We start from the raw sequence: 26,752 nt of genomic DNA, 5'->3' as shown, positions 1-26,752 counted from the left end.
TCACCTCTCCGCTAAGCTTTGGTTCGGAAAGTGATTGGTTATTCAAATATTTATCCTCTTCTCTCCGCTTTGGTGGCAAATGGGCCTAAAGTTTCAGCCAAACCAACGCGTGCAGATCGCGTCAACGATGTTCCTAAACATTTTCTAATAAGTACTACCTGCCTAGTGCCTATCCTACACCTTTTTCATTGCTTTATCTCACCGAAAACTCACTACTAATATCTAAATAATATTCTAATGCATTTTAAATATTGAACCAGCAAACAACATCCGTATATTCATCAGTATCAGTACTTTGCAAAATGTTGGTAGCACATTGATTGTTGATTAGTTTCAGGCCTAACTAAACCATTGATGACAAATAAGCCTTTATCAGGCATTAATGACGCTCAAAGCTGTTTATGTATACGGTAATCAGTTAAAACAACAGTGCTCTGATTCCATTATTGGATTTGTTTTGGCTCGGCACCAACTTTCGCGATAAATTAGTCTTCATTAGAAAGTTCTTCCAGCGCGCGGATTGTGCCTGATAATTATAATGGAGCCGTCGTAACGCTGAACGTGGATTGACCTAATTACTATTTATAATTTGTTAGTTCCTAAGGTTTTAGTGTCGTCATATACCTATCCATCTAAGTATTTCGTCTATGTGATTAACATTCACAGAAGGACAAAACTTGAATTGATTTGTGCAATGAAATCTTAAAAAAACTATTGCTATTATTTTGCAAAAGGAACAACAACAACGATTTTGCATTGGACAAGGTTGCGAATCAGTTTGATAAAGTAACCTATTTTTTATCCACAACGAGGATTAATGAAATTAAATAAACTTTAGCACTTTCATTTAACTTTCAAATACTAATTCCCTAAAGGATTACAAGTTACTGGAAATATAAATCATTCTTACATTAGGTAAAACCTAGACAGAAACCTACCAATATTAAATAACTCGTATTTCAAATCACAAATGTTCTCAATTAAATCTGCTTTTAAAACTTTTCTTTGTGAATATAATAGGCTGAATTTCCATGTTGATTAATAATTTATGGTCATTACTATGAGCCTTTTTCTATGGACTGAAAATTCGGGCAATTAGCTTATTCACGAGTTAAATTAAACTCTAGGTAATTATTTTAAATGGGGCAATTAATATAATTAATAACTGCATTTTTTCTTTTAGCACTACATTTAAAATAATTTAAATTTTTGAAAGGCATGAAACATGAAAAAGGTAAGTTACCAAAATAGAGCAACTACCAATAAATAAAATGCTCGCCTAGCATATTCTTGAATATTAAAAGGCTTTAAACTGCTTCATCCATCTAAATATTCAAATATTTTCCTTTCAAAATCTTCTCCAGGCAATAACTTAAGTAGAAAATGCAAGTTACTGACTCATATGGTATATGAAGGCACTGTTTACCCGACCAAGTCCTACCTAAGTGCCAGTATGCTGCGGCTGCTTTTAGCAAATTCAGTTCCAAATTACGACACTTTTATTGCTCAAATATATTAAACTGCACCCAAGGAATGCCAGACTAACTTTCAAATTAAACCCTATTCCAACCAAATAAGAACTATTTGTTAGTAACCGAAGATTCCGCCGAAAGATTGCCGTGGTTTCCATAGATTACAAGGAATATTACCATAAAGTTTGGATATAGCTTCAATAATTCCAGGGCTTAGTGTGAGTTTACGATTGTTCATGGTTCCGAGAGATAAATTGGAGACACAGGTAAGATGGGCGTTTTAAATATTATGAAATAGACACTTTAATTAACTTTTATTATTATGTTCTGTGACAGATTTCAAGTTTGTATATTAAGTGTAAATGCATTTTTTATCTATTTAAAACATAAAGTAAAACAAACAAGAATATAAAAGATGGCGAGGGGCCTCATCTATCCCTTTGTTGGTAGCAAGAAAATAATTAATATAAAATATGGTTGGGTAGCCTATTTTGCCTACTTCATATTTTTGGGTCAAAATTACACCATGAGATCCTATCTAAATTCAGTGGGTTTGTAATTTAGAAGACCCTGTCATGTTTTGCAACTAAAGGTCCTAATTAAGACTCCTTAGGGTCACATTTAACCCCTCTAAGCTTATTCACCTTGACAAAGTTTGTATAGCGTCATAGTAATTTTTACCTCGAGTAAGTTCGTAAAATACTGAGGTGACATGTCTGGAATACGAGTACCTACTACCTACATTTTTAAATTCTATTTTTTAATTGGAATGCATAATTAACTTGATGCTTAACTGTCCATTTACTTGCTCAACCACAGTTAAATATCACCAAACAAATAGTTGCATGTTGCTTGCACATTTAAAGTTTGGCACAACATTTTATTTATGCTTTTGTAAACTACAATATAAAGCAATGTTTCGTACACTTACGACAGTTTATTATTTACGACATTAATATTAGTTATAATAGCTTTCTCTGAACGTAATATACGAACGTTCTTGGCTAGGTGCAAGGTACTGTATGAATGAATTATTTATTTATATTACTAAAATTCGTACAATGAATTTCAATGTGCAACCTACGAGCTATGCAATATATTTCCTAGAAAACATTATTATTAGATTTAGTGTGTATTATAATAACGAATTCAAAGCAATAATCACCTGACAGAAGCCACGTAAATTATATTTTATTATCCCTCAAATTTTAATATTGTAATAGGATTTCAAGATGAAAATGTTTTTTCACTATGGATTTTTTAAAAACTCTCTTGATTTTTTTTCAGATCCAACTTCTGAACGAGACTCCTACATTGAAAAGTTTATGAAAACATAATCAAAAATATTTATTTTAGCTGCCGCCTGCCAGGCCTGGGGATTATGGCAAAACCCTCCACTTTAGTGGGGGAGGCTCATAGTCCAGCAGTGGACTGTAAAGGGCTGTTGATGATGATGACGATGATGATTTACTTATTTTAGCTTGGAGACAACTATGCGTGTAAGTCAGGACGCACGGGCACTCGCGTGGTATGACGCATGTAGGGAGACATGGCCTTCGCCGCGTTGATGGCGCGGATGCGTGCGCGCAGTCTCTCGAACTACTCCAACTGATATTGATCTGATGTTTAAAAAACAAGCTTTTTGTCTCACCTTGGATACATAGCGTGTAAGTCAGGATGCACGGGCACGTGCGTGGCATGACGCGCGTGCGGTGACATGGCCGCCGCCGCGTTGATGGCACGGATGCGTGCGCGCAGCCTCTCATATTGCTCCGGTTGGTACTGCGCAGCTATGGATACCGCGCTCCCTGAGTACTGCTATAGTTGGAAGAAAATTAGTGTTAATGCATTATTGGTAGGATTTTTAACTTATTTTGAACTTTAAACTTGGGAAAATTGAACCATGGACTTTCGTTTATCGGGCGACTGTGCCCTGCCCTGACTAAACTACCAACATAAGTGAACGCGTCAAAAACTTAAGATTAGCAAATTTTTTTTTCTTGCTAGTTACTTGAGTTTGAAATAACCTAGATTTAAATTTAAGTTTTACTAAGACTAATCACAGACTTATAACAAATTGGTAAGAATATATTTTAAGCGGAGCTTAATAACTTGAGTGGCGTTCCTTAATAATTTTACCTACATTAATTAAATAATCTCAAGACTAACCAGATTGCTTTTTTACTTATTATTCATTACTTATCGTAATTAATCACTATCCAAGGGCGAATATTAAAAATAACATAATTTATGCGTACGCTACAATAATAACTTCATTGCGTGCCTACATAAATTAATTATTATTATAATATCTTCCTAACTAAATACTAAATTACTTCCTAAACAAAATTAATAGATTTAAGCACTGACTGGATATTCCAAGTATTTTACTGTTGTAATAATTAGTTTGTACTTGCTTATTTTGTATTTGACAAATTTTTCACACTTAATAAATGAAATGGTTTGGCTCTTCTCCACCGCACCTTGTACTTTGCCAAGTTTACTAGTTTATTTAGTTACAATTGAATTTTCAAGACTTTCAACTTATAATAAAATTTGGCTCTATTTAATTTATTGCTCTGGTCACTGTTTCAACGATTGTCTTTTATTTCACTCTAAAGCTGTTTAAGCGCTTCATCAGGTGACTCTTATGTCTTATTGGATACCTATCTTTTATAGCCTTGAGTAGTTTTATTACCCCTAACTCTTTATTACTCGTAGCTATTAAACGGTGACTATAGCGCAATGCAGTTAGTAAAGTTTACAAAGAGCGCTTAGAAATATAAGATTTTAAACTTTCGTGTTCCATTTCAACTAAAATAGTATGACACGGGTATTAACGCGTGACGCGACGTTTATTGCATAGCCGAAACGTCAACCCGTGAGTACATAAGGCCTAATTCACACGAGAGCTTTTTTAACGTCCGTTAAAAAAGCGTTCAAATAGAACATATGCATACCCAAGTACGTGTTCACACGTCGGCGCTTTTAAAACGCGACGCTTTTTTATCGAGCAGTGTTGCATTTTCAACGCAGAGCGTTGGGAATAGGCTTGGGTATGCATATTATGTTCTATTTGNGAACATATGCATACCCAAGTACGTGTTCACACGTCGGCGCTTTTAAAACGCGACGCTTTTTTATCGAGCAGTGTTGCATTTTCAACGCAGAGCGTTGGGAATAGGCTTGGGTATGCATATTATGTTCTATTTGAACGCTTTTTTAACGGACGTTAAAAAAGCTCTCGTGTGAATTAGGCCTAAGTAACTCATTAATAAACGTCGCGTTAAGACCCGTGTCTTACTATTTTACTTAGAAATAGTTACTAATAATAGCTAGAACCGATAATAAGTCACAGGAATCATGAATAATACAAATACTTATCCGAGTGGGTAGATTGACTAATGCCCATTTTCACCATCAAGCCCTAATTTTTAAGTGACCCCTATGGTAAGATTTATCAGGTATTTTGTTTTTATAGGGGTCACTTAAAAATTACGGATTGATGGTAAAATAATGACATTAATCATCTAAAATTTCCATTACCCTATTGCTAAGTACCTTTAAAGCAGCAGCGGCTTGCTCGTGCGTCGCCCTTGTCAGGTCCCTGCCATCAACGCTCAGTATTCTGTCACCTCTATACAGCATCCCGTATGCAGCGCCCCCTACCGAGACTCCTGACACAAACACGCCGCACGTGTCGTCTTCAGTCCCCTGGTTCCCCTCCACCTCCCCCCCTAACCCCCCCACGATGTCCATACCTAATCGGGAGCCCGACCGTACTAGCCTAACCATGCGGACGCATCTATGGACAAAGGGAATACAGAATTATCAATTGGATGACACAATGTTGGGATTAAGTGGACTTTAATCATGACGAATAAATTATTTATTGAGATCGATATTTAAATTTTTACGATATTTTTTTTACAATAGAGCACCTACCCAATATTTTAGTCTATGGAAATTATTTTTAATGCTTTATCTTTTCATATTTAAAATGAGAAAATTACCCGAAATAAAGCCCCCGAAGCCCGTGACAAGAAACAAAGGAAAGATTATGAAGAGGGACTTTACAGGGTTTTTATATTAATCAAAATGGATGTCGACAGTTGTTAAAGTGGGTAAACGATAAAAGCCGTGCCAAAAAAGGGTTCACGGCGTAAAAGTTAACGTTTTTATAGTTTTTGAATTAGTGCCAACTGCCAACACGTTGCCTTAATTTAAGAGGCGAATGAAACGTGCCCAGAAATACTAAAGTTACCTCGGTATTTCATTTGGCTCCTCCTCCAGCAGCTCGTGGAGTGTTGAACAAGAAGTGGCCTGTGTGCGCGCTGAAATCATTTCATAAATTGAACACACATTTCCTCCAAAAACAGTTTATGAACAAAAAGTTTTCTGATCAAAAATGATTTGTTACAATGTCTACAAATATTTGGAAACAAAAAAGGCACACAATTTATTCACAAGTTATCTAACTAACAACAGATTACAGTTAAAGAAGAAGATTTAAGGCTCCTAAAGTAAACTAATAAAAGTTATACATAAGGGTGCGCTTACTGGAGTATAGCGGAGCGGTTCTCGCTACGGGCGGGATAGATCCTGCGGGTAGGACGACGAGCGTCACTTGCTCTCCGGTGTTCCGCAATGCGGACACTGCTTGCGCATGTGTTGCTCCGACTAGAGATGTTTCTATACCCTGAAAGTTATAGTTTTGTATTTAAAATGTACAATTTAATATCGTTAGCAATAGAAAAGAAAAAGAAAGGAGGACTACCTTTGATAATAATATTTTTAGTTATTAAAGAAGAGCCGGTCCTTCTGACTGTTTAAATAAATGGATACTAAGAAACAACTGTCGTTCAATCAACAAGCATGAATAATAAATAATATTTAAAAAAAAATTAATACTCACGTCTTCATCTCTAACAGCTAAAATTTTATCGCCTAATCTTAATCTACCGTCGTGGTGGGCAGCGCCGCCAACCGCTATGTGGGATACAAAAACGCCTCCGCCGCCCGCTGCGTCGTCCGCTCCGCCCGCGATACCGAGGCCTAGGCCGCGGGCGCCGCGCCATAGCTTGACAACCCTAGGCCTGCGGGCTCGGCGAACTCGCTAAAATAAACACGACAGATTTGATGAAAATTCGGAAAATTTAAGACGTGTAGGCTTTATGTGTAAATCTAAATGAGACAAATCAGCTTAGGATTGCGTGCCATACAGGGTGTTAGGTAAATGGCTTTATAAGCCGACATTAGCCCATGATAACATGTGCATATAAATGGTATGGTGAAGTCAGAAAGTTGATATCATCATTTCAATTATTTTAAATTTCATACAAATCTTATTTTGTATGAAAATTTAAAAAAAAAATGATATCAAAGTTCTGACTTCACTATACCATTTATAATATGCACATGTTAACATGGGCTAGTGTCGGCTTATAAACCCATTTATCTAACACCCTGTACAATGCTTATCGTCTAAGTCGATAAAATGCCTCATTTATCGTAGTGCGCATTCTATGTTAACTGGGTGTAATAACCCCAATTTTACACATTTTTACGAATAGAAAATATTTATAGGCCTAGCCTGCGGGCGCCGTGCCATAGCTTGACAACCCCTGGGCCTGCGGGCTGGGCGAACTCGCTAAAAGAAACACGACAGATTTGATGAAAATTCGGAAAATTTGCGGCTTGTGGGATATACAGCGTGTTAGGTAAATGGGTATATGAGCCAAACAAAATACATTTTATAAAATCCGATATGTATGAAAAATAAAATAATTAAAATGAGCATATCAATTTTCTGACTTCACCGTACCATTTATATGACCATGTTAACATGGGCTAGTGTCGGCTCATATGGGTATATGAATTTACCTAACACCCTGTATATTATGGAAATAAGCGTTCAGGGTTATGGCCGTATATGCGAGAGTATTACCCCTCGGTATGCGCTTAGAGAATTTAGAGTTGAATGATGTATGTGTTTGTGTAGGCTTGATACACAGTATATATATGAGCTAAAGCAGTACGGAAACTTAGCCCTTTCGGCGAGTTAAATACCTACACTTCAACTGAGTGTTAGGGTTGGCACTCTTAATCTTTATAAAATTAATAAGGTTCTTACCTACTTAATTATTTATTAAAACGTTTATTTAGGTTTTTTAATTATCAAATACCTAATGGAATAAATTAATTGACTAAGTAGTTAACAAAAAAATAAAACGTTAATTAGGTTCTATAATGATCCAATACATAATCGAATAAATTGATTAAGTACTGTATTAGAGGCCGGTAGATCTATTCTCATAAAATAAAATACCGGATACTTACTTTCACATACCTATTGCCTCATTTTAAATACAGTTCATCACTTAGTACAAAAGCGCGCGGAGCAAATTACTTTATCAAATAGAACACGTCATAATTTTTTAAAAAGCGTAATTACGTAATTTAAAAAGAACTATTACAAAATCAGATGTAAGCACTTTATTTAAAAAGGAATATTTAATCATTTTTACAATTCAGAATTATTACGAAGTTTAAAAAATGAAAGTTCTGGTTTTGTAGATGCTGCGTTCAAGCAGCCGTATACTAGGTACGCAATACACTCGTGGCATGTTTTTAAAAATACAGCGGCCAGCGCATGCAATAATATTATTATTAAAAACTCAACGCGCGCGACACTCGCGACTGATGGACTGCGAGGTTCGCTTAGAGCTCGTGTAAAGCGTGCGTCTGTGTGCGTGAGTCTGATTTCGAGCGTTTGTATGAAGCTTCCGTACTGTTTAATTTATCTACTGTGCTTCAACTGAGTGTTAGGGTTGGCACTCTTAATCTTTATAAAATAATTAGGTTCTTACTTGCTTATTTATTAAATCGTTTATTAAGGTTTTTTAATTATCAAATACCTAATGGAATAAATTAATTGACTAAGTAGTTAACAAAAAAATAAAACGTTAATAAATTAGGTACCTACTATAATGATCGAATACCTACATAATCGAATAAATTGATTAAGTATTATTAGAGGCCGGCCGGTAGAAGGTCTATTCTCATAAATAAAATACTTGATATTTACTTTCACATACCTATTGCCTCATTTTAAATACAGTTCATCACTTAGCACAAAAGCTTGCGGAGCAAATTACTTTATCAAATAGAACACATAAATTGTTACAAAGCGTAATTACGTAATTAAGAAGAATAATTCTGAATTATTACGAAGTTTAAAAAATGAAAGTTCTGGTTTTGAAGATGCCGAGTTCAAGCATCCGTATACTACGCAATATACTCGTGGCATGTTTTTAAAAATACAGCGGACAGCGCATGCAATAAAATTAAATTATTATAAAAACAACGCGCGCGACACTCGCGACGGATGGACTGCGAGGTTCGCTTAGAGCTCGTGTAAAGCGTGCGTCTGTGTGCGTGAGTCTGATTTCGAGCGTTTGTATGAAGCTTCCGTACTGTTTTAATTTATCTACTGTGCTTGATATGCATTAATTAGCTACGTAAATAGGATTAGGGTTTAGGTGTAATAACCCTAATTCACCTACTTTTACGATCTTAAAGAAAATATTTAAAAAAGTAGGCCCTGTACTTCGTTCATTCAAATTTTCAGAATTATTATAAAATTAGTGTAAATCCAATACAATTTGAACTTTGTGTTTGATATTCGTACAATAATTATATTTCAAAATCTTGGTCGGCCGTCGGATAATGTTTATTTAATCATGGTTTAATCCATTTTATTTTGGTAACGTATATTGTGTCATTTTACTAAACGTAAAATAATAGCAAATATCTACAATCCTCTCAGGCGGAGAATTAGACGGCTTAGCTACACGCCTTTGAAATCTTGAAGCAAAGCACTTTGTATCAATCTAATTTGATTAAAACTAAGCATTAGACTAAAAGCAAGCGCCTTGTCATTGTGGTAGTACAAAATGAGTTCAGGTATGAAGTTTAATCTAATTGTTATAGAGACTGAGGCTAATGAAAAAGGCAAGCAATTACTTATAAAGAAGAAAATAGGTTTCATTTTTTTGCCAATCTTAGTTGAGTAAAAAGTTAAGGCAATTTAAACTGTTTATGGACCTACATGTTATAGGAAGGTGTTTTATTATGTACTTAATCAAAGCGATTTTACCCGATTTCTCTAATCAATTGATTCTTTTAATTTATTGCCTTGAAGTTTGCGATATTGTGAAGTCCTTTTTATACGTGTAGTCAAATTCTCCGCAACACGTTGTATTTCAATGACAGCATAATGAGCTTACATTATAGAAAATATTTCAAAAAAAAACCATCAACTTTTAAAAATAAACATTTTGTCCAAGATAAAAAAAAAACAAGTGAAAGATTTGACAACGGCACGTCTGTATCTATTAATAAATTTAAAAATCGAACAGAACCCGAAACAAAAGAAGCTCACGCAATAAACAAAGAAGAAAGCAAGTAAGTATAAAGTTATGAATTAATTTGACTCACCAATCTAACAACGTTTCCAGCTTGTTGCAGCGCGTCCACGGCTACAGAATGCGGCGCGCCTTCCACGGAAATGTCGTTCACCTGAAATAAGTTTCGTGTTACAATTTGCAGTGGAAAAGTAACTTTATTCCTTCCTATTATTAACTCTGGTTGTTGACTTGGAAGACAGTTTGGAATACATTATTTAAGTTGTTAAAATTCACCGAAAATGGTAACGAAATCTTCTTAACTGTGTCTGTTTATATTAAGATTAAGAGTGTTTATAATTGATAAAGATTTATAACTCTACGAAGCGGAGGTGTGAAAGAAAGTTACTTTTCGTAAATAACATTGAAATGTTTATTTTATTTTTCTTTATTCAGAAAACCACAGCTCTTTATAATAAAATTACAAACAGGTATTTTTGTTCTTAAAAATTGTATATTTGTAGAGCAGTCGATAGGCAAGCATTGGGCTTCTAGTTCCAGCTAGTATTTTTCCAGTAAAAAAATAATGCTATAAGAAGTAGGTGTACCTAATAAGTTCCGAACGCGTAATTACCGTAGTACTTATACATAAGCCTCTTTATGAATAGTAAAAGATGTAAAGGCACGGCTTGTTCAAAGAGCTTTTTTATGTACTAACTAATAAAACAAAAGGCAAAAATTGTAGGTGTATTCGTACAAGAGCTTCCGCGGCAGCCTTCTTAAACATTAATGTCGACAATGCGACACTCTGCTAAAGAAAATCTAAATTATATTTCTTAAACAATGAAGAAAACTAATGACTTTAGAAAAGTCGTTAGTGGAAATAAGGAACTACGAAAAGTAGAAGCTAAAACTTAATTTAGTTCTAAAGAAAGGTTAGAGTTAGCTTTAAATAAAATCACAATTTGAGTTACATATCGCGGTGTTAAAACTCAAAGCACAATAAAAGCAATCATAAGTTAGATTTCCTTGCTTGCATGAAATATCTGGGGGCACGGCAGTGCCCCCACCAAGTCGAGCAAAAAAGCGGCACGGCCGTACCATCCTTTTCTCGAAGCAATTCAGGCCATTTTCGACCGCCTGTAACTTCGTTGTGGATAAAACTAGAAGGCTGAATTTTCATAAGCTATGCAGGCATTGTAAAGACACGGTATATTTCAAATTTCATTCAATTTGAACCAGTAGTTTCAGAATTATAACGGGTCAAAGTTTCTTAATTTTGTCACTCACTGACTGACTGACTGACTGACTGACTGACCGACTGACCGACTGACTGACTGACTGACTCACCGATCATCAAAATTCTAAGGCACTTCTAGCAGACCTAGAAGCTTCAAATTTGGAATATAAGTAGTGTTTGGTGTATGAATCAAGGAAAAACTAAAATATTTGGGGGCACGGTAGTGCAACCGCCAAGTCGAGTAAAATTTTTCAATTTCGGTCCAGTCTTCTAGATACATAACTACTGTCTACAAAATACAAAAAGGAATGAGATCCCATCAAAAACAATACTTGTCAAAAAATCCAAGTCTCGCAACTCAGTTGTTCTACGGTAAAAAGTTGTGAGATCCATGTTATACCAAGTCCAGGCCAGGAAATCTTTAACGTTTTACATAAATTATTGACTTGGCCATTGCACTAAATAATTTAATTTACACGTGTTTTCATGCGATGGCAAAGTCAATATATTTATGTAAAACGTTAACGATTTCCTGGCCTGGACTTGGTATTACATGGATCTCATCACTGTTTACCGTAGAACAACTGAGTTGCGAGACTTGGTTTTTATGACAAGTATTGTTTTTGATGGGATAAATAAGAATTATTAACTTTTCTACTACATTTTAATTTAATTTCAGTCGTTTTTTTTTATTATTGTAAGCAATAAGCAGGTGTATTGTAACACCTGGATTTTTTTTAATTTTGTCAAAAAATTAGTTCACTGATGCCTATTGAGTTGTGGCTTCAGATCAAAGAAAGAGAATTCCCTTCTATGATCTGAGGTTGTGGCTCAATATTTTTTTACAAACACAAAATGGCACAAAATTAACAATTAAATTCTTTATGATAACTAAACAAACTTTCTAACAATTAAATTTGAAATAAATCTAAACTCCTCAGACGTATTCACAAACCAGACGTATGTAGAAAAGATTTTGGTCTTGAAGTGATTTATTTATCCTTTTCTGAAACACGTACGAAGTCACGGGCATGGCTAGTGCAGTATACATAGGAAGAGTCCCAATATGTCTTCTGCGATGAATTTATTAACAAGGGCACAGCTCTGAGGTGTGTACCTTGCCCCTTTTAAGCCAAGGGTTGTCGCTTAATTACGGGTTACGCTACCCGTAACTAGGAAGAGGGAACCCTACACATGTGATTAATCAGCTTTTCGTAAATCGCTACTTCATTAGGAGGTAAAATTAAACGTTAATTGAGTAAATATTTAGATAAATGGTGTAATTTTACATCGGTTTAGTCTTTATAAGCAAATTCTTAAGTCAAGTTATCTCTTCAAATGTCACGAGTGGCTTCAAATTCAACAATATCTTCTTTAGTTTTCAGGCATGTTTGCTCCCTTTTCCGATTTACACATTCTAAAAACATCCGTATGCTAGTTTAATTCAAACTTTGCATTCAATTGTGGTAATTTCAATAACAAAGCATTTCAGTTTTACTCAAAGAAATAATAATAAAAACGAATTATCCGTGGACCTATATCTAGGTCCAATTTACCCGAGTTCGACTCCTATGACGGCTCATAAAGAGTAACGCTAGACTAATGAAACAACCCACACGATAAGAAGAAGAGAAAAATTATTAAAAATTATCCGAGATACTTAATTTGATGTAACTACGAAGATAATTTACAAGAAAGAAAAGCCTAAGCAGAAAGTGTTTTTGCTAAAAACACAGACTCTTTTTCAGGAACAAATATTTTGTGAATACAGTTTACAAACATTTGTAATTACAAAATGTGCAAAAAATTTCTTTGATACTTGGATTGAAACGGAATAAAGCATGGCATGAAGATAAAATTAAACGAAAATGAGATGAAACGAATCCACAAAATACGTTAAGAATTCATAATGACGTGGTGGAGAGGGATACGCAAAATGATAATATATTGTTGAAAAAATAAAGCCAGCCGGCTGATTCACGTGGGTTTGGTAATTATTATTTTTTATTATACAAATGTAATGGTAAAAGGAAGCGTATTGGAAAAATAATGTTATATTTTGTTTACGAGTAGTAGGTACGCACATACCAGATACTGGCAGTTCTTTACATAATAGATGAGAAAGAAATTGAACTATCTCAGGGATTCTCAAAAACAAAAGAAAGTTAATTAAAAAAGAAAAACAAGCTAGAATATATTACGCAGCGGGTATAATTCTCTTGTTGTGCAGCTCAGCTTAATATTTCCTTCATATTTCACATAGAGATACTAAGGCAATTTATTGAGGTTATCTTGAGAGGATTCTTTATGGCGCATCGTGAAAAATACTGTTTGTGTATGTAGTTTGGCTTGGAGTACATAAAGTTTACACGAAGAAGCCTATATCTTAAGTATATCAGATACATTTCTTACGCGTTGACACTGTTTTTAAAGAGAGGCTTCAATGTTTTCGATGATATTGTGTTTCAGGATTAGGAGCCCATTATTTTGTGTCTTTAGATTTTGTCATACTCTAAAGTTTAGAGTCTAAACCATTTTCTTACCATAAAGTTTGGATGGCTGTGTATGGCGGGAATCATAATTAATGAGTTTGATAAGTTAAAAAACTGTTTGTGAACGCAAAAAGTTCGTTAGCATATTAAAAAAACAATCCCTTACAACACCCGCGCGCCCATGACCTTTAATATAAATGTATTTTGGTTCATGTCCACAAAATAACATCCATGTTATGAAACGTAGATCTAAAAAAATCCAAGCCACCATGATTGTGTCTCGCGGCCAAATAAAGCCTCAAACCGTACATAAAATTTCATTAAATAAAAAGCCGGAGTTTTGAAGGATGTCGTTTAAGTAACTTCCGCGAACAATTTTTTTAACTACGTGATAAAAAAGTTTGGCAGCGTTATTTTTTAAGTCCCCTCATTTCTTTTGCCACGCCAGACTCACACTTTTGAAGTTTACCTATAAAATTTGTAAAATATAACAGTTTACTAGCAATTTCCCATTTTCTTAAGTTGCCCTAATGTATTTATCCAAAGTTTAAAGTTTTCTAAAATATTTGAAGTTTCCCAAGGTCCTGAGTCCTGTACCTGAGCCTGTCACCAGTTTCAGGTACAGTCAACAAAAAAATCACCCTAATAACTTTTTAACCTATAAGGAAAGATTAAAGCTATTTTTATGTAGTATTTACCTATGCTACCTCAAGCTGCTGTCCCTAAGGTCTACTACGATATTGCAGAATACGAACTATAATCGCTCTTCTCGCGTACCTACTTAGGTCAAGTACAGTTATAAATACGGGCGATTTGGCAACAAAATTTATAATCTGATGTGCTGGTCTCTCTGCTATGAAACTTTCGGATATCAGTGATTCAGTCAAATCTATATACCTACCTAACCACCCACCCAGTCCCAGATGTCTATTATTTGGTGTAGTCAGCAAGTAAATCGTTTTCCGTCCTCAGTAAATAAAAGGCAGGACTACAATTTAGAACTGTCAAACTAAATTCAGTTCCCTTTTTTACGCTCAGTGACTAAAGTCCCTTACTAATTCGTCTATTGTACTTGTCAGCGCTTTATTTTGAGACGGGTATCCTGCCCTTTCGCATTTATTAAAAAAAGACAAAAGCTTTCCAAAAAAGTGGCGACAGCCTTTTTTCTGTCTATTCAGACTTAGCCTGTTTCGCCACCTGCTGGAATTTATCTGACAGATAAACTCTACCTTTGGGATTCTTTGGAAGTCTCGGACAGAGATATCCGAAAGTCACCGGTTGCCATCAACCTAAATAAAGGCTGCTGTTTAGTCCAGTAAAGGCTCAAAAGCGTTCTTTATGCGTCAAGAAAGTACTTAGGTAACTAAGTATCTGAAACTTTTCTTGACGGACGAGTGTCCCTTAGCCTTGTCGTTCTAATAGGCACGAGGAAGTGTCCTAAATAATTAAAATTAGAAGTCATAGCGCGAGCATACAGGATTATTATCATCGCCTGATGAAATCGTGTCACCCTCTCACACGACCACCCACCTCTACCAATCAGGGTGACAATATCATTACAGCGTTCAAGTAGAAAGATAAATACCTGTAACAAGATGTCTCCAATCTGCAGTCGGCCATCTTTCTTCGCAGCGCCTCCCGCGGCTAGGCGCGTGATGCTGACGTCACCGCCAGTCTCGCCGCCCGCTATGCTGAGGCCTAGGCCGCTAGCGCCGCGCTCCAGCGTCACTTCTGCCGTCTCCCAGACCGACTCGCTGTCTGAGTCGGAAGGGTACTGCGAATGAAACACGCGATTAAAGCATACTATGATAAGATATACAAAAGATTTTTTTAAGCAAGACAAGGGAGGTATTTGACCGCAATCGCACCTGGTGTTAAGTGAGATGCAGTCTAGGATGGTACATATCTGCGCTTAAGTGCCTATTCACTCTCGCCTTGAAAAGGACCGGATTATAGTGTTCAGGAAAGACAGCAGCAGGCAGCGAATTCCAGTCCCTAGCTGTTCGCATTACAATAATTATTTCATATAGTTTTATGTTTATAACGACAACTTAAAGTTGTTTTAATCTTTACTGTCTCAAGCTTAGATTCAGGATTAGACATCGACATTTATTACAACGTTTTTCTAATAACTCTACATACTCGTATCGTAGTTTCATACGGCATGATCACTGGTGTTTAATGGTAGACAAAATAATCTACCCACAATGTTGTTTATTGGAAGTAATCGTGAGTTTCCTTGAATCTGTTTTAGTCTTTTAAGAACCAAACCTTGATGTGCTTCATGAAATTAAGCTTTTATTACAGGAAAGTCGTTTATGCGCCAACAAACGAGACATCAGTTAAATAAATTGAAATACTGAACACAAAACCTCATTTTAATTACTGTACACTGAATAAAAGTGACAATCGGTGATTCTTCATTTATATTCATTGGATCGTTATTAACTTTATTGAAATGGTTTCCATTTTGAAACTCTTTCACACAGAAACTTATTGCTGTGTTCGTTCTTGCAAGCGAATGTGATTTTAATTTATTTGAAATACTCTTTGATGTTTAAAATACATTTGCAAAGGTCGAGCACAATGAATCTATAATGTCGTTTAATTTGATTAACTTAACGGCATAATTATTAGCTCCACTAATTAGTTCTAAAATAGATTATGCAAATTTGATTGTTACCAAATTCTCTCCGCGTCTTTGCTTGCTTTGTTATTGGTACCTATTGAAATAACCACTTTATTGACTACTGAATACTCTGATATTTCTGTCAGATATTCTTCTGATTTTTGCTTCTTTAAGATCCCAATGATCTTTTAATAATACCAAAATTCATTATTTGGTCAAAAAGTTTTGAAAATGTAAAAGGCAGAAAGATTTTCCTAATGCCTACTTATGTACTTGTACTCGTATTATTCTTACTATTTTCAATAGCGTGAATATGTACCTACCATTTGACTATTTCTAATTGATTAAATGGATGGGAGCAATAAAGTAAATTCACAAAAGAGGTCAAAATAAGCTGGTATCATATACCTAAGTAATACAAGAAATCAATGTCAAAATAGGAAACAGAATGAAAGAAAGCAAGGAAATTATCCTGCTTTCATGTCTTTCTACTAAATGAAGACATCGTTGATGCTTTTACGTGTATTATTGTTTACGGAGATTAATGGAGGAAAATAATTAACTACTGACATACATGTACGGACATGTCTAAAGGGATATAATATCTTTCATCCTGATATTATTATACTAGAGTAGGTACATACGACAGAACATCAAGCTGAATACTGTGTATTTTTTAAGCAGGAAGAATAGTGCATGGTATGACGTAATATTTAACGAAATAACATAATACTCGTAAGTATAATACCTACTTACGAGTAGTACCTTTTAATGAATATTGTAGTTAGGTGAATCTCTGTGACTTTAATAACAACGAAACATTAAGTAAGGCTGGGTTACATCATCTCACTTGACAAATGTCAAACTCCATACAAAAAACACCGGTTATCGTTATAGTAACGGTCAAAGTTAGGTGGTGTAACTCAGCTAGAGATGAGACGTATTTACTAGAACAGATCCACACACTAGGTATTTTACAGTACTAGGCGGCACCTATTCCATTTAAAAAAATACTTGATCCACATAGTATTTTATAAATTACACGATTTCCGACCCTACCCTGAAAGTAATAGAGGTTATTATTGCGTAATCCGTAGTCGTGTATTACGCGCACCTAGTATTTCTCGCTAAGCTTATGTGCGAACGTAGAGATTCACTCCGTCTCTGTCTAACCAAACAAATTTGAGCGCGACGAAGCAAACGCACACAAACGTAGTCAAACCATATTCGTGTAAATAAGAAAAAAGTATGTAAATATTTTTATGAAATTGATATCTTTTAAATACGCCAACTTTTAAGTTGACAGTCCAAAGCCTGTTGAAGTATGAAGGGAGGAATTATATTATTATTCAATTTCAAATTGCATTATTCATACTACGGTTGTATCTTTTCAAAGAAAATTGTATTTTAAAGTCATATTACTTGGATTAGTCCGCACTAGTCGCGTCAAGTATGCTAAATTATTACGACGTACTAGGTGGAACAGGTATTTGGATCGAGTATTAACAAATACTTGGAATAGGTGCACCTAGTATCAAATTTACCTAGTATAACCCATCTCTAAACTCAGCCTTGGAAATCTAACTCCAATGCTAACCACAAAATTCAGAACTTAAATGGAGCATTACAAATTCTTCAGCATAATTTGTTTAGTCGAACTCGAAAGCCATGTTAAAGTTCAAAGAAAAATCAAGGCAAACTGAGAAAATACTTTGCAACATAAACAAATGTTGTTCCAACGTCTTCCGATTCAATGAACATAAGATGCAACAAGAACAACAAAACAGGAATCTAAACTGTAAAAGTTGTTTTAACCTTGCAACTACCCTACTGAGCTAACAAAATGGCCTTCAACGACCTATATGCGCGAGACGTAGAGCAGCCGCTTGACAGCCCAATATCGATATTGCGTATCGATAGTATTGAAAAGCACAGTATAGTAGTGAAATTAATAAAGATCTTTGGGTATTTAAGACTGCGCCGTCCGGTCTAGAACCAAGCAAATATCTACATCTACACTAATATCATAAAGAGGAAAACTTTGTTTGTTTGTTTGGTTGTAATGAATAGGCTCAAAAACTACTAGACCGTTTTTTTAAATTCTTTCACCATTCTAAAGCTACATTATCCACGAGTAACATAGGCTAAATTTTATTTTGGAAAAAAATAGGGTTCAGGAGTCCACGCGCGCGAAGCCCCGGGCGGAAAGCTAGTTTGCTTATAAGTATGAATGCGTAGTGCCTTGGGGTAGGCCTTTGTCCAGTAGTGAACGTCATTTGGCTGAAACGATGCGGTGGGTGCGTAAACGTAACAAACAAGAAAATTTCATTATACATGCAACCCTTATTAAACACTTTTGTTTCACAAATTAATTGTAAATTGATTCATGCAATGGCTGGTGTCTATTGAGAAGCCCAATTCGATAAGTCGACTATCGATACTTGGACATCACTACTTGGAACTGCGCTAGAAAGTTGAAAACCTAGGTGCAGTGCGGAACTAAAGTGTTGTTTTACTCCGATAATATTGTAAGCGGACCTGGTAACTTCCGGAGCGGCCGCCTCCCGGGCTCTGCGTCGCTTCAGTCCCACACTCGTAGTTGCCGACGTGAGCTGTAACAAAACGGACATAGCTATAGTAACAAAACAGACATAGTTATAGTAACAGACAGTGGTAACAAAATGGACGTTGAAGTAAATGAGGCGAACTTGTTGTGTTTTCTATTCTATTGCAATCGTTGGGACATTGTGGGGGCTTATTTGCATCCGATGTGCATGAAAACCAGCCTGGAAAACAAATGGGCGTGGAAATAGGTCGGGTTTGGGCAATAAAAATAATGGAAGATACTACGACTAAGCTTTAATTTCTATGAATGTGGTACAATGGTAAAGTGAGCTACCCTTAGGCTGGGTTGCACCATTTTACTTTGACTTTAACAAACGTCAAAAATCAATCAAACTCCACACAAAATACACCGGTCATCGTTATAGTTACGGTTAAAGTTAGTTGGTGCAACTCAGTTTTAAAATATTATCGTTAAACATAACTACAGGATGTTAGGTAAATGGGTATATGAGCCGACACTAGCCTATGTAAACAATAAACATGGGCGTATAAATGGCATGGTGAAGTCAGAAATTTGATATCATCATTTTTTTTTTCATACAAAATAAATTTTATAAAATCCGATTTGTATGAAAAATAAAACAATTAAAATGAAGATATCAATTTTCTGACTTCACCATACCATTTATATGACCATGTTAACATGGGCTAGTGTCAGCTCATATACCCATTTACCTAACACCCTGTATAAAAAATGTAGGTATATGGGTGAGACCTAGGTATGTTTTTAGCCACGCGTTTTAGTTTTTCAACTTGGTAACAAGCAAGTTAGTCGTGGATGTTTTTGTGAGTGACACAGTCGCGGGTTGACCTGGCTTTTGGCTTCCAAACATTTTGTCTCTATATTTTGCTTTTTAACGGAGAGCACGTGTCACTAGACGGCAGCGCAAAATATTCTTATTTTTTGCTTGTTTGGAAATCAACAATATTAAGATAGAACTTATATCTCTCTGTTTAAACGTAAGCAAGTAACGTAGGCAACGACAACCTTGATCAAAAACTATCATCCATGTTAAATAAAAATAAATTAAGTTCTTTAAAATTGATGGTTATACATTAAGGACGAAATTTGTTGTAATGCGACTAAAATTAACATCATCATTAATTAAAATAACGCGTTAATTCGTAAAATTAAATAGCGCATCAACTCGACGCGTAGTAAAATAGATTGGGAAAATTATTCAAAAAGCGAATTTTATCGATGCGGTCTCAGTTGTTATTGCGGATATCCGCGATGAATAATCTGACGCGAATTTAAATAAATTACCGGAAAAAATAGACGGATGAATTTTATGTTTTATTTATGCCGCATAAGTGCTTCGGCCACGGTTTCCTCGACTATTAATGCTGGCAATATTGCTTTCGTCAAAAGAAAAAGCTGCGTCAATTGCGAGAAACAAAAAATAGATACTACAACTAACGCTGAGTTGCACCATCTTTCTTTAACCGTAACTTTTTGTGTGGATTTCGACAGACTTTTGATGTTTGTTATAGTTAAGGTAAGATGGTGCAACTCAACCTAAGTGTAAAGGTTAATCACAGAAACGAATGGCTTTTGGGAAGAAAAATCTTTTTTACCTATAAACGACCATTGGTTTTTATTGCAAAAGTTTTGCAACAAATAAACATTTTTCAAGTCAGATTTCAGCATAACAGTTCATTGAGCGACATTCTCTCGTGCAATATAACCGAATAACCTTTCTTTCTTATTACGAAACAAAATTGAACTTTCTTTGCTTAGTTGTGAAAATTGCCAACGTATCATTTATGGTAATGAAGTGAAAACAAACTTCTGCCATTCACTTACGTGTTGTAAAGTCTCTTGTGATATTCTTTTCAATATATTTTCTATAACACAACGTCGAAATTTTCTGAGAAAAAGGGCTCTTAAGGACAAGGCTTTTACCGCTAATATTGGCAGATTAGGAAGCTGAAAAATAAAGCGATACACAAGTAGACTACTCACAAAGGCCGGGGAAAACATCAGAGGGCAGTCTAATTTTCTTTGCCCCCATTCATTACCGTCCATAACACTTTCCTTCGTTCTCGAACAATTTTGGAAAATGTTTAATTTAGCATTTTTATAGGGGCCATCTTCTGAAAACATTTTCGTTTTTAATAAATAAGAAGTAATGAAAATGTTTTATTTGATGTGACGTTTTAATTAACTATAATAAGTAAATATAATTAATAGCTACCCTCGGAGATGACATCAAACACCCCGCAGTGTACTTCGTCAGCGCAATCACGACCACTCTGACAAGAGTAGTTGACTAAGAAGAAGAAGAAGAAGAAGTAAATACAGGGTGGAAACGATAAGTGATCCACTCGATTATTTCTAAACTATACAAGATATCCAAAAACTGCTTACTGAACCTAAAAGTGCTTCATGAGCTCTATCCAACGGTACCAATAATAGGTTACATAATAAATTGGATCTATCTGAAAATTCAATGTTTCCAGCCTCCATACATTTAGTAAAACCTCATAATATTAAATGCTATACAAGATATCCAAAAACTGGTAACTGATCCTAAAAGTGCTTCACGAGCTCTATCCAATGGTACCAATAATAAGTTATAAAATAAACTGGATCTATTCGAAAATTCAATGTTTTCAGCTTCCATACATTTAATACTGCCACAATCATAGCACTCATGTCTTGATAATATTATAGCAAGTAAAGCCTAAAACCAATGTTTTCCGTGAATAATTTTAAATAAGAATGCAATTCACAAATTAATTTTAAGTGTTTATTATTTAAATTAAAAAAATTAACACTTCTAATATTGTGTGGCTGGCATAGTGGCATACATTTAGTATGGAGGCTGAAAACATTGAATTTTCGAATAGATCCAGTTAATTCAGTAACCTATTACTGATATCGTTTGAAAAAACTCGTAAAGCACTTTCACAATCAGTAATCAGTTTTTCGATATCTTGTATAGTTTAGAAATAATCGAGTGAGATCACTTAACGTTTCCACCCTGTATAGTGACTGAGATTTAAATATTTTACCTGATTACATCTGGACCATTTAATATGCATGTAGTTAGATTGGAAACTAACTAAATTTATGTAACTTACACTCTTCTGTGATCTGCAGCTCGATCTTATCCAGATCCTCGACCTCCTCATCGTCAAAGTCGGTCTGGACAGTGACGTCACGCGTGTAGTTCTCGAGCGCGATGACGTCGAATGGCGCGCGCTCGTCTGGGCTAGGCGCGCGCGGGCTAGCGCCGGGCGCGTCGGGCGCCTCGTGCCGAGCGCGCTTGCACCCCATGGATAGAAGAAGCCATGGATGTGCAACAACTATATTTGGCTATAAAGCGCCACAGCTGTCTCACTACGACTAGGATGCGATGTGAAGATATACTTCAAACGAGTAAGTAAGACTGAAATCTTTCACCTGATTACCCCTGGACCATCATAATTTGCATGTAATTGTATTGAAAACTGAATAATATAAAACTAACACTCTTCAGTGATCTGCAGCTCGATCTTATCCAGATCCTCGACCTCCTCATCGTCAAAGTCGGTCTGGACAGTGACGTCGCGCGTGTAGTTCTCGAGCGCGATGACGTCGAATGGCGCGCGCTCGTCTGGGCTAGGCGCGCGCGGGCTAGCGCCGGGCGCGTCGGGTGCCTCGTGCCGAGCGCGCTTGCACCCCATGGATAGAAGAAGCCATGGATGTGCAACAACTATATTTGGCTATAAAGCGCCACAGCTGTCTAACTACGACTAGGATGCTATGTGAAGCTGATATACTTCTTCTTCTTATTCTTATTCTTACTTCAAACGAGTAAGTAAGACTGAAATCTTTCACCTGACTACCCCTGGACCATCATAATTTGCATGTAATTGTATTGAAAACTGAATAATATAAAACTTACACTCTTCAGTGATCTGCAGCTCGATCTTATCCAGATCCTCGACCTCCTCATCGTCAAAGTCGGTCTGGACAGTGACGTCGCGCGTGTAGTTCTCGAGCGCGATGACGTCGAATGGCGCGCGCTCGTCTGGGCTAGGCGCGCGCGGGCTAGCGCTGGGCGCGTCGGGCGCCTCGTGCCGAGTGCGCTTGCACCCCATGGGTGTGCAACAACCATATTTGGCTATAAAGCGCCACAGCTGTCTCACTACGACTAGGATGCTATGTGAAGCTGATATACTTCAAACGAGTAAGTAAGACTGAAATATTTTACCTGATTACCCCTGGACCATGATAATTTGCATGTAGTTGGATTGAAAACTGAATAATATGAAACTTACACTCTTCAGTGATCTGCAGCTCGATCTTATCCAGATCCTCGACCTCCTCATCGTCAAAGTCGGTCTGGACAGTGACGTCGCGCGTGTAGTTCTCGAGCGCGATGACGTCGAATGGCGCGCGCTCGTCTGGGCTAGGCGCGCGCGGGCTAGCGCCGGGCGAGTCGGGCGCCTCGTGCCGAGCGCGCTTGCACCCCATGGATAGAAGAAGCCATGGATGTGCAACAACTATATTTGGCTATAAAGCGCCACAGCTGTCTAACTACGACTAGGATGCTATGTGAAGCTGATATACTTCTTCTTCTTATTCTTACTTCAAACGAGTAAGTAAGACTGAAATCTTTCACCTGATTACCCCTGGACCATCATAATTTGCATGTAAATTGTATTGAAAACTGAATAATATAAAACTTACACTCTTCAGTGATCTGCAGCTCGATCTTATCTAGATCCTCGACCTCCTCATCGTCAAAGTCGGTCTGGACAGTGACGTCACGCGTGTAGTTCTCGAGCGCGATGACGTCGAATGGCGCGCGCTCGTCTGGGCTAGGCGCGCGCGGGCTAGCGCCGGGCGCGTCGGGCGCCTCGGTCCGAGTGCGCTTGCACCCCATGGGTGTGCAACAACCATATTTGGCTATAAAGCGCCACAGCTGTCTCACTAAGACTAGGATGCTATGTGAAACTGATATAGGTACTTCAAGCGAGTAAGTAAGACTGAAATATTTCACTTGATTACCCCTGGACCAGGATAATATACATTTAGTTGGATTGAAAACTGAATAATATGAAACTTACACTCTTCTGTGATCTGCAGCTCGATTTTATCCAGATCCTCGACCTCCTCATCGTCAAAGTCAGTCTGGACTGTGACGTCACGCGTGTAGTTCTCGAGCGCGATGACGTCGAACGGCGCGCGCTCGTCTGGGCTAGGCGCGCGCGGGCTAGCGCCGGGCGCGTCGGGCGCCTCGTGCCGAGCGCGCTTGCACGCCGCGCACCCACAGAGGGAGCCACGCACGCGCAGCAGCCACACTAGCCCGAACAGCGCCATCCACGTGGTCATACTGCGACTACAACGTCCATCGCACTACTCTTCAACACACACTGCCACCATTTTGTTAGTTTACACTATTTTTTCACTAACACTTGGTACTTCAACTTGCCACATTTCAAGATTGTCTTTATTAGACTGTGTCTTGAGGTCTCTACAACATTTACACTGTAATGTTGATGACTGCAAATACTTTTCTAACCCTCAAGAATATTATAAGATATTACTAAGACATCTGTCTAGAATAACACTCTTTCTATTGGAAACAGCATAACGTGAAACCCTTAGTGATCGCATGGGACCGCGGTAACATTGATTTTTATTGTGTCTCGTTTCGCTGTTACTTGAAGGGTTAACTAATATTAGTTTTCACTGGGCATTTAGAAAACAAAATAGCATTAAAGATCTTATCGCTGGAAATTATTTGGTTCTCTCAAGCGTAGCTCGATTTCAATGAAACACGTGCTTTGGTAGAAACTATTTAACGCGATTACTTCAGGACTGTTGCTGTATTTGTGCTGCATGTAAGCTTATTTAAATTAACACTGTATTTGTGTTCGCTATCTTTGTCCAATTAACCTAATAATAATACAGTACATTTATTTACATTACATACAGCTGTTTGTGTCCCTTCGTGTAAAAGCAATGCATACTAAATGTGCTCTAAATGTTAATGAACCCCATGTTGTTTGTATTGCTTTAGAGACCACTTTGTGACGTAATACTTAGTATGAGAAAAAGAGATGAAAACGCACAGATCAAATCAAAATCGAGTCATTTAATACTTAGGCCCTTTCCAGGGCACTTGTACACGTTCCAAATATAGTTTTCATACCACCGATTTTGGACAACATGATGGGCTGGTGTTGAGAAGAAGTGGCGGAAGAAACTCAATCATCATTGTCAGCCTCTTTTTCAATTTAGATCAAGGAAATACATTACAAAGATTTGTAATACTGAAGTGCGAACTAGGTAGGTAAAATCCACGCACTCTTGTCTTATTCCCATAAGGATTTTCTGCAAGGAAGCTCAATCAACTATTGGGTCCAAATGATAGCATGATAAGTCAGTTCGCCGCGAACGATGTTATCGTATAAAGCGATATAGAGAAATAATAAAAATAAGAGGCTTCTCAAGATAGCTCGGTCCGCTATGATATGGGAGAGGAAGGACTCGATGAAATGATAAATGGTGGCAATAAATTGCAGCCCCCGGGATATAAATGGCAGTCCTTACGAAGAGGACTCATGAAAAATATCAATTCAACGATTGCTAAATTTTCAACCTGAATATGAAGGTTTCTTAACCTGGTTTAACTTGACCCCGAAGTAGACTGTGGCATTATTATTCATGCCATATTGAAATTATTGAACATGTAAACCCGAAATTATTGAACACTAGCTTTCCGCCCGCGGCTTCGCCCGCGTGGAATTTTGTGTCACAGAAAAACTTTATCGCGCGCGTCCCTGTTTCAAAAACCGGGATAAAAACTATCCTATGTTCTTTCCCGGGACTCAAACTATCTCTATGCCAAATTTCATCAAAATCGGTTGCGAGGTTTAAGCGGGAAAGCGTAACAGACAGACAGACAGACAGACAGACAGACAGACAGACAGACAGACAGAGTTACTTTCGCATTTATAATATTAGTTGGGATTAGTTGGGATGTAAACCTTTAGCACTCACTAAGGGATGAAGCCCAGATTACCTGTTGTGTTTTGTATAAGTATCTTTTTTTTTATGTCTTCTAAAACGATTAAACAATCACACATTTAAATAAAACTGAAAGAAAAGCTCATAATGTACTTTGTTTTCAAATGTTCAGTTTCTCTAACCTGCAGAAGTGTAACTGTTTTCATGAACAACTATGTGCACTAATTGCTATTGAAACAAACATTTTTTAACAGGTTTTTGCCCTAAGAGTCTGAAAGATTAATAGGATCTAGCAGTCAATGAATAAAAGGTTAAGATATCCGATTGTGTACCGCACCACTCAAGGGCCGCACGAAATTCCTTTCGATTATCACACTACCTCCCAAGAGTCTTGTCGCCGTCGGTGTTGAAAACCAATATTCCCGAAAATCTCCGAATACCGATTGTTACGAAAGGGATTCGACAAGAAAGTAATATAATTAAGCTCGATAGACTGATAGAAAAAAATATAAAATCTTCGTATGTAATCTCGGAAAAATGGTTCGAATATTAAACTAAAATCTTATATCGATATTCTTGGTCTATTCCACTTTGATCACCTGGCTTTGATGACCCAGATGATCAAAGTCCACTTCCAGCGACAATTTAGTGTCCTTTGATCACCCACGTATACTATGCCCTGGGTGATCAAAGTGACCTCCAGTTAAATTATAATTTTAGTGTCCTTTGATCACCTACATACAAATCACACCTCCTCTGAATAGTCACATGTCCAATTGTTATACTTACATATTTTGTTTATAACATTTTTGATATTTTCTAAAAACCGCAACAAACAAATTGGACATGTATGTGACTAATCAGAGTTATAATTTATTTATAGGTGATCAAAGGACACTAAAATAGTAATTTAACTGGAGTC

The 26,752-nt window shown here is 36.7% G+C and overlaps 1 protein-coding gene across 1 annotated transcript; it reads right to left on the bottom strand.

Annotated features, from left to right (window-relative positions):
* Positions 1-3,119: 3,119 nt before the first annotated feature.
* On the bottom strand, positions 3,120-24,419 carry LOC114360087 (disks large homolog 2). The gene is made up of 9 exons (XM_028314651.1): positions 23,925-24,419; positions 18,777-18,850; positions 15,195-15,383; positions 9,972-10,052; positions 6,388-6,588; positions 6,033-6,171; positions 5,737-5,806; positions 5,034-5,277; positions 3,120-3,290 (listed from the first exon to the last, which is right to left on the bottom strand). The coding sequence occupies exons 1-9, from the start codon at positions 24,187-24,189 to the stop codon at positions 3,120-3,122; spliced, it is 1,434 nt and encodes a 477-aa protein (XP_028170452.1). The 5' UTR covers positions 24,190-24,419.
* Positions 24,420-26,752: the final 2,333 nt, after the last annotated feature.

Source organism: Ostrinia furnacalis, unplaced genomic scaffold (genome assembly GCF_004193835.3).
Source record: "Ostrinia furnacalis isolate ACB-3 unplaced genomic scaffold, ASM419383v2 OfSCF4888, whole genome shotgun sequence".
In the NCBI taxonomy this organism is placed as follows: domain Eukaryota; kingdom Metazoa; phylum Arthropoda; class Insecta; order Lepidoptera; family Crambidae; genus Ostrinia; species Ostrinia furnacalis.
Note: the sequence above shows the minus strand (reverse complement) of the source record. Positions and strands in the feature narration are given on the sequence as shown.

Coding starts and splice junctions, on each gene's coding strand:
- LOC114360087 (XM_028314651.1), bottom strand. CDS start 24,189: ATGACCACGTGGATGGCGCTGTTCGGGCTAGTGTGGCTGCTGCGCGTG. Junction 10,053..15,194: donor TTGGAGACATCTTGTTACAG/GTATTTATCTTT, acceptor AACTTATTTCAG/GTGAACGACATTTCCGTGGA. Junction 3,291..5,033: donor AAGCCGCTGCTGCTTTAAAG/GTACTTAGCAAT, acceptor TTCCAACTATAG/CAGTACTCAGGGAGCGCGGT.